The sequence below is a fragment of the Equus asinus genome, chromosome 12 (assembly GCF_041296235.1).
Source record: "Equus asinus isolate D_3611 breed Donkey chromosome 12, EquAss-T2T_v2, whole genome shotgun sequence".
Lineage (NCBI taxonomy): Eukaryota > Metazoa > Chordata > Mammalia > Perissodactyla > Equidae > Equus > Equus asinus.
The window spans coordinates 62,659,903-62,674,449 of record NC_091801.1 but is presented as its reverse complement, the minus strand read 5'-3'; the positions used below and the strand labels follow the sequence as shown (position 1 = coordinate 62,674,449).

At 37.6% G+C, this 14,547-nt stretch overlaps 1 protein-coding gene across 1 annotated transcript in view; it reads left to right on the top strand.

Annotated features, from left to right (window-relative positions):
* Positions 1–4,577: 4,577 nt before the first annotated feature.
* The window catches only part of EIF3H (eukaryotic translation initiation factor 3 subunit H), a 95,986-nt gene continuing 86,016 nt past the window's right edge, over positions 4,578–14,547 (top strand). Inside the window, exon 1 of the mRNA XM_014853676.3 lies at positions 4,578–4,761. Within this exon, the coding sequence (XP_014709162.3) occupies positions 4,630–4,761 (132 nt within the window). The 5' untranslated portion in view covers positions 4,578–4,629. The remainder of the gene's footprint in view (positions 4,762–14,547) is intronic.

The window sequence follows — 14,547 nt, the reverse complement described above, 5'->3', positions numbered from 1 at the left end:
TTTTGCTTTACCTCTCAAAAATAATTTTAAAAACTCAAGAGGAGAAATAAAGTCTATTGTAATTACCCATATTTTCGTTTGGTGTGCTCTTTCCTCCTTAATAATGTTCCAGGGTTCTTTCTTTTATTCTTTCTTTTCTTTTTAGAGAACTTCTTTTGATCATTCTTTTAGAGCAGGTTTGAGGGTGACAAATTCTTTTAGTTTTCCTTCATCCAAAAATGTCTTGATTTCCTTTTTATCCCTGAAGGATATTTTGCCTGGATATAGGTTTCTGGGCTGATAATTCTTTCTTTTAGCAGTTTAAAAATATTATGCAACTTCCTTCTGGTCTCTGTGGTTTCTGATAGAAATCCACTTTAATTCTAATTGTTTTTCTCTCACAAGTAAAGTGTAGGGATTTTGTTGCTGCTCTCAAGAGTTTTTCTTTGGTTTTCAAAAGTTTGACTCATATGTCTTGGTGTGAATTTCTTTGGATGTGTCCTGTTTGGAGTTTGCTCAGCCTTCTTGAATCTGTAGGTTATGACTTTCCTCCTATTTGGGAAGGTTTCAGTTATTATTTCTTCAGGTACCTTTTAGTCCCTGCTCTCTTTCTTTGCTCTTTGTGAAACTTCTATGACAGGATTGTTATATTTTTTTCTGATAGTTCCAAAGTTCCCCGAGGCTCTATTCACTTTTTTGTTTTAGTCTACTTTTTAAAAATTGTGGTAAAAACATACATAACATAAAATTTAACATTTAAACTCTTTTTTGAGTGTACAATTCAGTTCCTTTAAAAGCATTCACATTGTTGTGCGACCCTTGACCCTGTCCATCTCCAGAACTTTTCTGTCATCCAAATTGAATCTCTCTCCAGATTAAACAACACCTCTCTATCCCTCCCTCTTCCCGGGTGCTGGTAACCACTATTCCACTTTCTTTCTCTACAAATTTGATTATTCTAGGTACTCATATAAATGGAATCATACAATATTTGTTCTTTTGTCTGGCTTCTTTCATTTAGTGCAATCTTTTCAAGGTTCATCCACGTTGTAGCATATATCAGACTTTCATATCTTTTTAAGGTTGAATGATATTTTATTGTATGTATATACTACATTTTGTTTATTCATTCATCTGTTGAAGGACATTAGACTTGTTTCCACCTTTTGGCTATTATGAGTAATGCTGCTATGAAAATTGGTGTACGAATACCTGTTTTAGTCCCTGCTTTCAGTACTTTTAGGTATATACCTAGATATGAACTTGCTGGATCATTTGGTAGTTCTATGTTTAATTTTTTGAGGAACTGCCATACCATTTCCCACAGCAGCTGTACCATTTTATATTGTGTTAATCTGTGTATAGAATGGGTACTTTTCATGTTCCGTCTCCAGTCCACCGATTTCTTTTCTTTTGTCCTTTCCATTCTGCTGTTAAGCCCATCCACTGAGTTTTTTAAATTTTTGATTATTGTATTTTTTAAGTTCTAAGTTTCCATTTGATTCTTATTCATATCTTTTATATCTTGGCTGAGACTTTGAATTGCTTTGCTGAGACATTTTAAAAATTTATTTCAAGTGTGTTTGTAACTGTTCACTGAAACATTGTATGGTGGCTGCCTTAAAATCTTTGTCAGGTAACTCTAACATCTCTGTTATCTCAGTGTTGGCATCTGTTGATTGTCTTTTTCTCATTCAGTCTGAGATCTTCCTGGTTCTTGATGAGATGAGGAGAGATTTTTAAACTGAAACAGACTTTTGGGCATTTTGCTATGGAACGCTGGATCCTGAGACCTTCTGGTTTAGCTGACTTCTTCTGACACAGCTCTAGCAATGGAATGAGGAGGGAGTCTTTCTTGTTACTGACCCTTGAGGATACAAATAGAAGTTCCACATTCAGCCTCCAGTGACTCCTTCAGGGGTGGGAATATAACTCTTTGGGAATTAGATAAGTAATGGGAGTTCCAGCTTCCACTAGGCCTCTCCTGGATAACATGGGTAGGAGTGCCTCATTATTGCACTCTTTGTTTCCTTTGCTGACACCACTGAGCAGGTGGCCTCATTACCATTGTGATGAAATCCTGACTTCCCACTAGGCCTTCTCTGACATCACTTGATTGGTGGACTGGATGGGTACTTCATTACTGTCTAGCGAAGGTGGAAGTTCAGTCTCCCCACATGGTCTCCACTGATAGAGTGCAGAGAATAGACTTTTGTTGGAGCTTTTTTGGTCTGTGCCTACTGGTGTTTCAGGTTGTTGGACTTAGCGTCAGCTAGACTTCAGCTCCAAGTCTGGGATATATGTGGATACATATAGAAACCTGGGAAATCACCAGTGTGTTGTTTTTGGGTCCCAATTAGCCTAGCCAGTATTCCTTCTTCTTTGCACCTTTCAGAATCTTCTTATATTTTCTTTACAAATAACGTTCAGGGGTTTAGTTGTCCATTCTGGGAGGAATAGGGAAAAATATTTCTACTTCATCTTCCCAGAAGAAGTTTGGATTTAGAATACAGTTTTAAGATGGAGCCTATAGGATGGATCAGAGTGGGATGTGAGGGAAACAGAGGAGTCAGAGATGACTCCAAGGGTTTTGGTCTCATCAACTAGAAGAATAGAGCTGTCATCAAATGAGACAGGGAAGACTGTGGGAAGAACATTTTGGGGAGGGAAGGGGTGGTATTTGGAGCTCAATTTTGGAAAGGTTAAGTTGGAGGTGCCTGTTGGACATTTAAGTGGAGATGCTGAATAAGCAGGTGGACATGCTAGTGTGGAGTTCAGTGGAGAGGTTTGAACCTCTGAGACATAAATTTGGAAATCGTCAGCATACACATGGTGTTTAGAGCCTTGAGAATGGATGAGATCACCAAGATAGGGAGTAAAGAGAAGGAAATGAGGATATACAAGCACCGCGCTGTTAACATTTAAAGGTTGGAGAAGGGTAGAGAAATCAGCAATGGTGACTGAGAAGAAAGGAACAGCCAGTGAGACAGAAAGGAAACCAGAAATGCAAGTGAGGGAAGTGTCATTGCTTCTAGGCCCTCCCTTCCTAGTTAGGGTGATCATATTGATTTCCTATTTCAAATTCTACGTCATAAGTCTTGTCTCTCTCTCTCTGTATTTATACATCTTGGCTCTGGGATATTTCATGCAGAGGGCCCATGTGCACTGCCTTGGTTCAGATTAAAAGAACCCCTGTAGTGTGATTAGCACACATGACTGGAAAACTCTAGTAGAACATTTCTAAGGACAAAAAATTGAAAAGATATTTTAAACTTTACTTAGTTTTATTAGTGGTAGGATTGGCATTGTGATTTTGAAACAAGACTATGTTATATGTGTTGTAGGACAAAGCAATTAATAAATTTATTATTGTTTGCAAGTAAGCTGGATGTTTTCTGATGTTCATCATTCCAGCTATCCAATGATAGGCACACACCTCCAGTTTTGGTTCTTCCATGAGGGATTTTCTTTCTTTTTCCTTTTTCTTTTTGGTTATCTTCATATTACTGATTTCTAGTATAATTCTACTATAATCAACCTTCAATACTTCTAAAATTGTGGAGACTTTTCTGTGGCCCAGAATGTGGTCTATTTTGATATATATTTCATGTGCACTTGAAAAGAATGCATATTAACTTTTTATTTTGTATCATTAGGAATTTGTCAGGTGTAACTATTTTTGTTCCCGGATTGTAATACAACACCAGACACCGCCAACAAAAACAACAAAAAACTTTAGAGCAGGACATGCCCTTCATGGTGTAGCTACTTCATCAGTTCTGCAGATATTTATTGAATGAGTAAACATTTCAAAGCAACGAATAGGAAAAAAGTCATTTGGAAGCAGAGAAAGAATGTTTTAAACTCCTTATTTAAAACGGTTTTCTAAAGCTAAGAATTATTTTATAGACTCGAAATGTATATTTCAGAGAACCTGCGTCATAAGTCAATGTGATTTTTAGGTAATGTGTTCTGTAACATTCTTCAACGTTTTACGTAAAATAACTTCTTTGGTACTTTACTCAGGTAAATCCTACATGAACCTAACAGCGACAAAGGGCTATTAGTTATGGGGATCCTTATCTAAGTTCTCATGTTTTAATTAATTTCTGTGTGATCTAAGAGTCTAGAGACCACTATCCAGAATTACATAAGACAAACTGCAATATCAGCTTGCCACTATTTAACCGAATGACGCTGGACAAATCACGTCTCAGTTTCCTAATACGTGTAATAGAAATTAGTACAGCCCTTCATAGTTTACAAAATTGTGAATGTGGCTTAACAAAAAATATTAGAAGTGGAAGCATTTTCACGCGTGAGACGCTAGAAAAATGCGACCTATAATGCTATTATGATCAACTGCCTAACGGAGACTGACTAAACATAAAATGGAAAATTTTTTTGAAAGTCTACTTTTTCTTAAAAAATTCGGTGGGAAAGCAGCCGCAAACGCATAATGCGCATGCGCAAAGGATTCTATCGGGCGGTAGAAGACGTGACGCGGAGAAAAGAAGGGAGGCAGGGCTCCACGCTAGCTTTTCTTCTCAGCTCCGCCCCTCGAACACCCGACCGCTCTTGACGTCAAGTGACGTTATACTTCCGCTTCCGGTTACTCACGTTTCTCTTTCTTCCTGTCCGGCTGAAAAGATGGCGTCCCGCAAGGAAGGCACCGGCTCTGCCACCCCATCTTCCAGCTCCACCTCCGGCCCGGCAGGGAAAGGCAAAGGCAAAGGCGGCTCCGGAGATTCGGCCGTGAAGCAAGTGCAGATCGATGGCTTGGTGAGTGGAGTTCTGTCTCCCCCGGCACACGTGGGCAGCTCAGTTCCCAGCCCCGTCCCGCCATCCGCGCTTCCAGGCAGCCTCTCCTCTGGACTTAGTGAGGCTGGGCCAAGGTTTTCCCCTAAAATCCTCCTCTTTTATCTTCTCGTTTTGTTCGGGAGACGCAACAGTCTTCTTTGTCTTCTGACGGGGGAGATAAGGGCTGAGAAAGGGGATAGAAGCTAGGGTTGTGTGTGACGGATTCTTGGGGTCTTGTTTTGAGATGTCAGGGAGGGGAGAGTTGGAGGAAGAGTCTTATGGAGACAGGTGGGTGACGGAGGTGTAGAGAAGACGCGAGGACTCTAGTTTAGGGCTTTTGCGAGGAGAGAGTAAGGTGAACTTCATTGCTTCTCTGTTGGAATCTGACATGAGTAACTTCCCAAGTGGAGATGCACTTTGTAGCCACTCTTGAGCCTGTGTTGCAGCGCTTTACCTCAAACCGCGCGCTTGCAATAAACATCTTTTATGTTGGCTTCTCCTTTCCTTATCTGTGAATGTTGGCGTGCCTCAGGATTTGGGTTTCGTCTTCCTTCTGTCCACGCTCTGCTTGGCATAGTGTAACAAAGTATAAAAGCACACCTCCGGAGCCAGACTGCTTGAGTTTGAATCTCAGCTCTAAAATTAGCTGAGTAACATTGAGCAAGTTAGTTATTCTCTTTGAACGTCATTTTCTTCATCTGACTTGTGTTGAGGATTAAAATTCGCTGAATATGTCTTTATAACTAGTACAATATCTGGGACAAAGCAAGCTACCATTTTATTTTAGCTGTTGCTCTTACTGTTTGTAGTCGTTATAGGAGTAGACTCTCTTTAAGGTATCGTCATCCTTTCTCATGGCTTTAAATATTCTTTATATTCTCATAATTCTTAGGTTTATATTTCTTGCCAGACTTGGCTCTTCACTGCTGCTCTTGAATATGCAACTGTCTGCCTGACATCACTATTTGACTATTTTATCGGCACCTTAAATTTGACATGTCCAAAATAAAATTAGTGACTTCCCTTCCTCCTTCCTTTCTCCCCCTCCTTGGTCTTATCTCAGTCTTTCCCATCTTAGTAAGTGGAACTACCATCTATCCATTTGAACAAGTCAGAAAACCTAGGCCTTAACCTACAGTTGTTCTTGTTTTTTACCCTCAACTTCCAGTCCCTTAGCAAATCCTGTTGGTTCCACTTCCAAAATATATCAAATTCATCTGCTTTGCCTCTATATGCCACCAGCTGTATCCACTTACAATAAAATACAGACTTCTTACCACAGTTCAAGGTCCTGCTGTTCTTGTCTCTTTCCCCATACTCACCTTATACTTTCTTCTAGGTTCCAGTCACAATGACCTTTCAGTTCTTTGTTTTCTCTGCCTGAAATACTTTCTCAAATATTTCTTCCTTCTCAGTGGCTTCTCTTGATCTTTTATGTCTTGGTCTAAAGGACACCATCTCAAGAAAGACATTGCCTAACAAACTTGTCAAAAGTAGACCCCTCCCCACCACTCTCCATCATGCCACCCTATATTTCCTTCATAGCAGTCTTCCCTGCCTGTAACTATCTTGTTTGTTTTCTTGTTTTTCTCTCCCACCAGAATGTAAGCAACTGAGGGCAGGCAGGGACTAAGCTTTCTCACCTGTTATGTTCCCAGTACTGAACCTGTTAACTGACATAGATGGGATAAATGAATGAATAAAAGATTTCATTTTATTTTTGTGTTATTCCTAGTTCATGTCTTGATATCTTCTTTTATAGATTATTTAAATGCATCTTGTCTTATTCTCTTAGCCCTCTTCAGTCCATCCTTCATACTTTTATTAAAACATTCACTTAATGTAGAAGTTCAGATCTTGTTAACTTCCTTCCTGAAATGTTTTCACTGACTTTGCAGTGAATTTAAGGCCCACCAAGATGTTGTCCTTGCTTTTGTGTTTAGGTTTATTTCCTACTATTTCCAACCTTCACAGGAATTATACATTCCAGCCGCACAGGACTATTTCCTTAGCCTGATGTTTAATCACATTTGTTCTTGGCACCTTGATAGTGGCCAGGACCAATTTTTCTTCTTGTATTTTTGAACTTTTCGTTTCCTGCCTTTGGTTCTGTTTCATCACTTCTTCTGTATCTTTAGTATTACCTTTCCCTTATCATATGAACATTGTCAGGACTTTCCTATATTAAAATGTTCAGTTCTGTCTCTTTTTACTTAGCACTCTGTGTTCCGTCTTAGTCCCCACTTTTTCCCTCTTGAAGTCAGTGGTTAGAGAATCATCTGTATTTGTTGTGGTTTGTTCTTTGTTTGATTCACTGCTATTAGAATCTGCCACCAATTCTCTGTCTTAGTTTTTAAAAAGATCATTGATAGCATTAGCAGAGAACAGTAAAAAGTTTCAAAATATATATGCAAAATATTGTCTAAAATACATAATTTAAGTAATCAGAAAATAAACATCCAGTTACCTATCATTCAACTTGCGAAATAGAATGTTATGAGTACCTTTGAAGCCCTTTCTCCTATTTCATTTTTTCCTCCCATCCCTTCTCCCCACCATATCATCACTGTTGTGAGCTTTGTTTCCATGATTTCTTGGTTTTCTTTGTAATTTCACCGCAGAGTATTCCTAAACAATTTGCTTAGCTTTGCCTTTTTTTTTAATCAGTAGTTAATTGCTCCAACATCACTTAATTGTCCATGTTTCCCTCTTGACTTAAAATCACATACATGAGTGTGTCTGTGTGTGGCATAGAATTTCTTACTCTCCTCCTTTAATCTATCTGCACTTTCCTAAGCCAGTGCTGCGCTGCTTTATCTATCGTGACTTTATAACATGTCTTAATATCTGGTGGGATAAAACACCAATCAGACGAGGAACCACCTTTCAAATCTCTCTTGGCTATCTTTGTGCACATCCAGATGAATTTTGGAATTGTTATCTTGTCAAGATCTTCCCAAAGATTTTATTTTCTTATTTTCTAAACAGACACATTTTCCTTAACCAAATCGGGTGCTTAAAGGATCCTTCATGATTCAACTAGAAGCTCCTAAAATTGAGTTCTAGGGAGGAAATAAAAAGTAATAACAACAAAAACCCTCATCACAATCACTTTTCTTTCAAATGCTTAATAAACATGATCCCCTTTTTTCCTTTTAACAACGCTGCTAGCTGCTAGGGATGTTTTGCTAAGCTCATCTTAACGTTAAGAAAGTGAAGTTTAGGGAGCTTTATTGGCTGAGAAGTTACCCAGTTGGAAGGGGCGTGAAGCAGGGATTATAACACACTCTCAAACTGGAACTTTTAACCCCTTTAGTTTATCTCCAGAGCAGTGGTTCCCAAAGCAGTGGACCAGCAGCGTCAGAATCACCTGGAAACTTGTTAGAAATGCACATTCCCTGGCCCTTCCCCAGACCTACCAAGTCAGAAACTTTAGGGGATGGAGTCCAGCAATCTGAGTTATAAAAGCCTTCCAGTGGTTCTAATGCAGGTGAAGTTTGAGAACCACTGGTCTAGAATCTAAAGACGAAGGATTAATAAGAGGGTACAAGAAGTATTGTGTTGGGGGGACGCAAACCAGAAAAGAATAGCACTCATTGAAATGAGCAGGAAGAAATGCTACAGACATTCCACTTTCTATTAAGTGACTGTGGGCCTGTGATGACAACAGTCACTACATGGTTCAGAGGATAAAGAGTAAAACAAAAAGTGCTTAGCTAAAGGAGTCCCTTTACTTTTCTGATGAGGAAAAACTGATTAACTATTGAACTAGAGTGTATAAACATCTGTTAAAAGAACAAAAATTCAACCAAGTAAGGCAGCATCTAGCTTTACCTGTTTATATTAATTAATATGAATGAAATTTGAATTAAATCATAGTATATGTTCTCCTGTGTCTTGAGTCATACATATGCATATCTCACACCATGATTTTGAGATTAGTCCATTCTAGAGTGAGTATCTCTGCTTTTTTGTTTTTTACTTATTTTCTTTATAGCATTTCATTGTATGAATATAACATAATTTTCCTCATCTGACTGTTCATGGACAATTACATGGCTTGTTTTCCTTGTGTGAAACAGTATCTCTCAATAACCTTTTGATTATTCATTCCAGTAGACTTGTGATTGTTTTTTTTTTTTTAAAGATTTTTTAATTTTTTTCCTTTTTCTCCCCAAAGCCCCCCAGTACATAGTTGTGTATTCTTCGTTGTGGGTCCTTCTAGTTGTGACATGTGGGACGCTGCCTCAGTGTGGTTTGATGAGCAGTGCCATGTCCACGTCCAGGATTAGAACCAACGAAACACTGGGCCGCCTGCAGCGGAGCGCGCGAACTTAACCACTCGGCCACGGGGCCAGCCCTGCGAATGTGTTTTTTAATGTTCCCTGTAGAGCGTCAGGGCTCACTATATCCTTTTGGAATGGAGGAGTGGATCTTCATTGTAGTCATGTGGTCTCATTGTTCCTAGATAAGATCAAGCTAATTCTTCATGTTGAACTGGTAAAACCCACCTCTTTCCCTAAACCAGTTTGAATCTTACCTTTCTTATGTACAGCATACCTTTTATATGGTCCCTGGACCAGCTAGATAAGCAGAATTGGCCTCACTTTGTAGCTTTTTAGAATCGCAGAAATACAGTATTTCAGAGTCTCAAGCCCCTCTCCTGACCTACTGTATCAGGTGATTTATAGCAAATTAATGTTAGAGAAGTACTGCTCTGGTCCACGTTGATCTCTTCCTTTCTCTATTCTTTTTATGATAACAGCTTGTATTGCTTGTTTTGGCATGTGATCATAGACTGTTAACTAATGGTTTACTGTTTATGTGTTTTTCCTTACTTACTGAGATGATAATCGGAAGACTAAAGTGTAAAACATTTCTGTCTTCCATAGGTCCAGTGCTTAAAACCCATTGCCTTTGAAATTTATTACCTTTTAAATTTTGTTTTCACCTTTGTGTAAAACGTTATCTTACTATTTAAAATTGTTAGCTACCTCATTCCTCTTTTACTGGAAATAAAGTAGAGTATGTTGTTAAGAATGAAAAAGTCAGACTTACGTATACTTTTTTGTTATTCAGGTGTTAGCTCAGATGTTACCTTATAGGGACTTTCTGATTGATCTAAAGTGGCCCCATTAGCTTACTGACCCTTATATCACCCTGTTGGGCCCTTGTTACTGTCTGAAATTTTTGTTTGTCTTCTCACACTAAAATATCAACTTTCTGGGGCTGACCCCGTGGCCGAGTGGTTAAGTTCGCGCGCTCCGCTGCAGGCAGCCCAGTGTTTCGTTGGTTTGAATCCTGAACGCGGACATGGCACTACTCGCCAAATCACGCTGAGGCAGCGTCCTACATGCCACAACTAGAAAGACCCACAACGAAGAATATACAACTATGTACCGGGGGCTTTGGGGAGAAAAAGGAAAAAAAATAAAATCTTTAAAAAAAAAAAATCAACTTTCTGAGAGTAGGACCAATGTCAGGTTTGTTTACTGCCATATTTACAAGTGTCTAACAGTGAGTGACACATAGAAAGCACTCCAATGGGTGAATTAATTAATACACAAATTTTCTTGACTATGAATCATGAGGAAACTGGGTTAGTAAGTGCTGTGTAGAAATTACTTGTCTGTTGGTGAGAAAAGAGCACAGCAGTGAGACTGGGAGACCAGTTAGCTTTATAAACTTACTCATATTTCTTAGTCTGTTTAGGCATCACTGTCTCATCTTTAAGAAAAATCACTCATGTTAATCGAGCACCTACTATTTACAAGACCCTGTGCAGGAAAGTTTGGTTAGATTATGTCTGATCCTCACAACAGCTTTGAGCGTAGATGTTATCTCTGCCTTATTTACCTGATAGTTATTCAGATCCAACGAGAAAATGTTGGTGGAAGTTCTTTGTGAGCTGAAATGAATAATTCAGATTTGTAAAGGGCTTATACTGGGCTGTGACATGTACCACTGTATATATTTTTTGACACACTGTATGAAGTTACAGAGTCTAGATAACAGCTTGTTAAACTCCCTGAAATGGAAGCTTTTGTCTGAAACCCTAGTCTCAAGTGGAAGATAGTTTGGTCTTTTAATGTTTTAACAACAACACGATTGTATGGCTCTTGGCTCCTTTCAATTTTCTGACTTCAGTGGAGAATAAATCAGTTGCTTCACATGTGTGAATATTTCAGTCAGATAACTAGAAACTCTGTCAAGCTCCAAAACTTTTACATTTTAGCCATTTTTAATTATAAATCTTTCTAAAGTATATTACATAAATTTCTGCATCTTTAGTCAGAGAATATTGAACACAGCGTAACCATGTTTTGATGACTTAGTATTATTATTGAGAATGTAATTTATTGCCCCATACTAGACAGGAGTCCTCAAGAATCCCTTGGGGTATTTACTTCTGTTTATTTCTATAATCAGTGTCCCCTGTCTTTGAATTTTAGATGTCTTGAGTAATTTATCTTTCCAGTTGGCTGCCTTCTTTTATTCCTGTTGTTGTTAAATTTATGTCTTTTACCCCCTTGATTTCTAGCTTTTCATTTGCTAGGGACGCAAAACCAGAGAAGCAGTCTTGTTAGCATTATTTCTAACACAAGGCTAAGTACACTCTGAATGAGGATTAAATTAAATATGCACTATGACATTTTGATTGCTTATTTATATTTTGCTTTGGCAAGTAAGATGTATTGCTTATAAATAATATTTTGTCTTTATATAGTATAAAAAAACACTTGACATACATTATTATATCTGAGGAGCTCCAGGAGCAGATAGAACCAGTATTAGCTGGATTATACATGTGATTCAATCGCTCATAGAAACTGAGTGGCTTTTCTTTGTTGTTGTTTTGTGTGTGTGTGTGTGTGTTTTTGTGAGGAAGATTGGCCATGAACTAACATCCATCGCTAATCTTCCTCTATTTTATCTGGGATGCCACTACAGCATGGCTTGATGAGTGGTGCTAGGTCCATACCTGGGATCTGAACCTGTGAACCTTGGGCCACTGAAGCAAAGTTCTCGAACTTAACTACTATACCACCAGGCCAGCTCCAGAAACTGGGTGGCTTTTCGAGGACATGAAGTGAATCTGTCTTAGAGCTTGAACTCAGATCATATCTTGCCGTCATTGATTCATTCTGCTTCCCATTATTAATACCTGCTGCTTACGTTGTAAGGACTCAATAGATGTTAGTTTTTATTATATGCCACATACTGTTCAAAGTACTTTATATATATTATATCTTTGAAGCCATATAACGGCTCTTTGATGCAGGAACCGTTATTATCCACATTTTACAAGTGAGGAAACTGGGGTACCTATAGATTATGTGACTTGATGAATGTCAGGATACGGGGAAATAGAAGTAAAGGTGTTCACAAAATAATTAAACCAATGTTCCTTGCTCAAGCATCTGGAAGTGTATTTTCCGAGACTTCGACCTTTTATAAACTTAGACCTTTAAAATGTACAAGAAAGCTAATATATCAGAATCTTTGTATTTAAAAATCTGTCATATTCTAGGAGAAGATTTGTAGATAAAAGAAGTCAATTTAGTAAATATTCTCAAGTTTGGAAAAAGGCAGCATTTAGCCTATGGGTCACACATATTAAGATATTGGGGAATCAACAGTGAAGAAAATAAGAGGTATATTAAGGGGAGTTGGGAGGAGTACTGGTAGGTATTCCTAAATAAGGTAGTTTAACTGTCTAAGGTAGGCAAACCTAGTCCACCTGACTTTTCCATCTCAGGATGCTTCCAAGATTTGGATAAAGACCTCCTGGGCATTATTCCCTTCCATTATTGTGGGAGGGCTCATTGAAATCCATTGCCTTTTTAAAAAAACTTTTTGACAGTGCTTCCTGTATTTATGGCATATATACCAGTGATGACAAGCTGCATTAGTCTTTTTTGTAACTATTTTGAGATAATTTAAGGTGGCCAGCAAACACAGTATTTCTGTGGAGGAAATGATTTAATAAATCAATTAACATCTCTGGGACTTGATTTCTTCTGCTTTAAAGTGAGGATAATGCATGGCCTTTCTATTTTGATAATGGAAACTTAATATACATAATTTCCTGTTGATGTTTAATCATTGTCAATAACCGTTTTGGTAGTTGGTATTGATTTTAGTAGGTGGTATTGGCTGCAGTGGGATTCCAAACTGAATACTTTACCAAGCAAATGGAATATAATGAGAAATTTCAACTTGAGTAGTTGTAGCATATCTGGCCTAGATGAAATGGCATACATTATTCCTCAAATGCCTATTTTGACATTAAAAGGTGTGGGTGCCCAGTACGTTTTATGTCAGATTACTGGTTTCTTATCTTTTGCTTTCTTGTCACTTTTGGCTTCAGCTAGCTCTGGTAATTATAAATTTTGATCTTCTGCTTAATATCAAGGATTTCATGAGTTTGGCTGAGCAACTCCAGGTATTAACTCTTGACAGCATTTTTCTGGACTTTTAGCTCAGTCCTAGCCCCGATATTGGGGAGAAAAGCCTCTACAAAGCATTAGGCTTTTTCCCAGTTCTTATTTTTGTGGTGAAATATTCTCGCTTTTACTTTACCAAGTCTACTTTAGATTGTTTTTTAGATGAAAGCTTCTGATTTCAGCACTTAAATGAAAACTTGGTTGCATTTGCTTTTCTCTTAGAAATTACTTCATACTTTTGTTTTTGTAATATAGCATTTAAATTATGGTACTTGGATATTATTTCATTTGGCAAGCTATGAGAAAATATACTTAAAGAGAAAATAGCTGTATTTTTTCCTGTAAAATACCGTTTATAGATCATTCTATAAAATGGTTATATCCTGTAAAGATTAGATTTAATAGCAAAGTATAGTGTAATTTACATATCCATCTGTTTGATGACAAAATGTACTTGTTTCATCCAAACTGAATGGGCTGAAATGGATACTGCAAGAGTATATGCAAGAGTAGTAGTCTGTATTTTTGTTGATGTTGGTACTGAGCCCAAGCAAACAAGAAAAAAAATCAGTTCAGCAAAATAGTGGTAACTCAGTATTAGTAAAAGTATAAAACTTTTTTACCCTTAGAGTCTGAATATCAGCTGTATTTTGGCATAAAGTTTTAAGATTTTATTTTGCCGCTAAATAGTACCTAAGTGCCACAGGTATTCATTTTATCCTGGTGATTAATATGAGATTTTTTTGTCAATAACTTTTATACTTCAATCCCTGTCCCCAGCTAGTTTCATTTAATGTAAATAGAAAACATTTATCTATCTGTGGGACGGTAGTAATGTGCTAAAATATGATTTTTAAAAACAAAAACAATATACATTCATTGTAGGAAGTTTGGAGAAATCACTAGAAAACCACAAGTAAATTAGTTTATAAGCTCATAACATGGGGGTGGATAGCACCCTTAAGATTTTGGGGTTTACTTTTCTAGTGCTTTTCTTATGCTTTAATAAATACGTACACTTGAAGTTAATGGGTTAAAGGCTAATAAATACATACACTTGAAGTTAATGGGTTAAAGGCTATGCTTGTTTTTAAGCGTTTTAAGCATGTTGCCAAACTGCTCTCCAGAATAGTTGTATAGTACAGTTTACTTTCCCACCTACAAAGTATTGGAGTGCTGTTTCTTGGCAGCATTGCCAACTGAAAGTTATGATTTTTAAAAATCTACGTCTTTTTTTTTTAAATTAAGTATGCATGTTAGTATGCTTGTTACAATGATTCAATTCAATAAGTATTTCCTGTCTATCACTGATAGCACTATC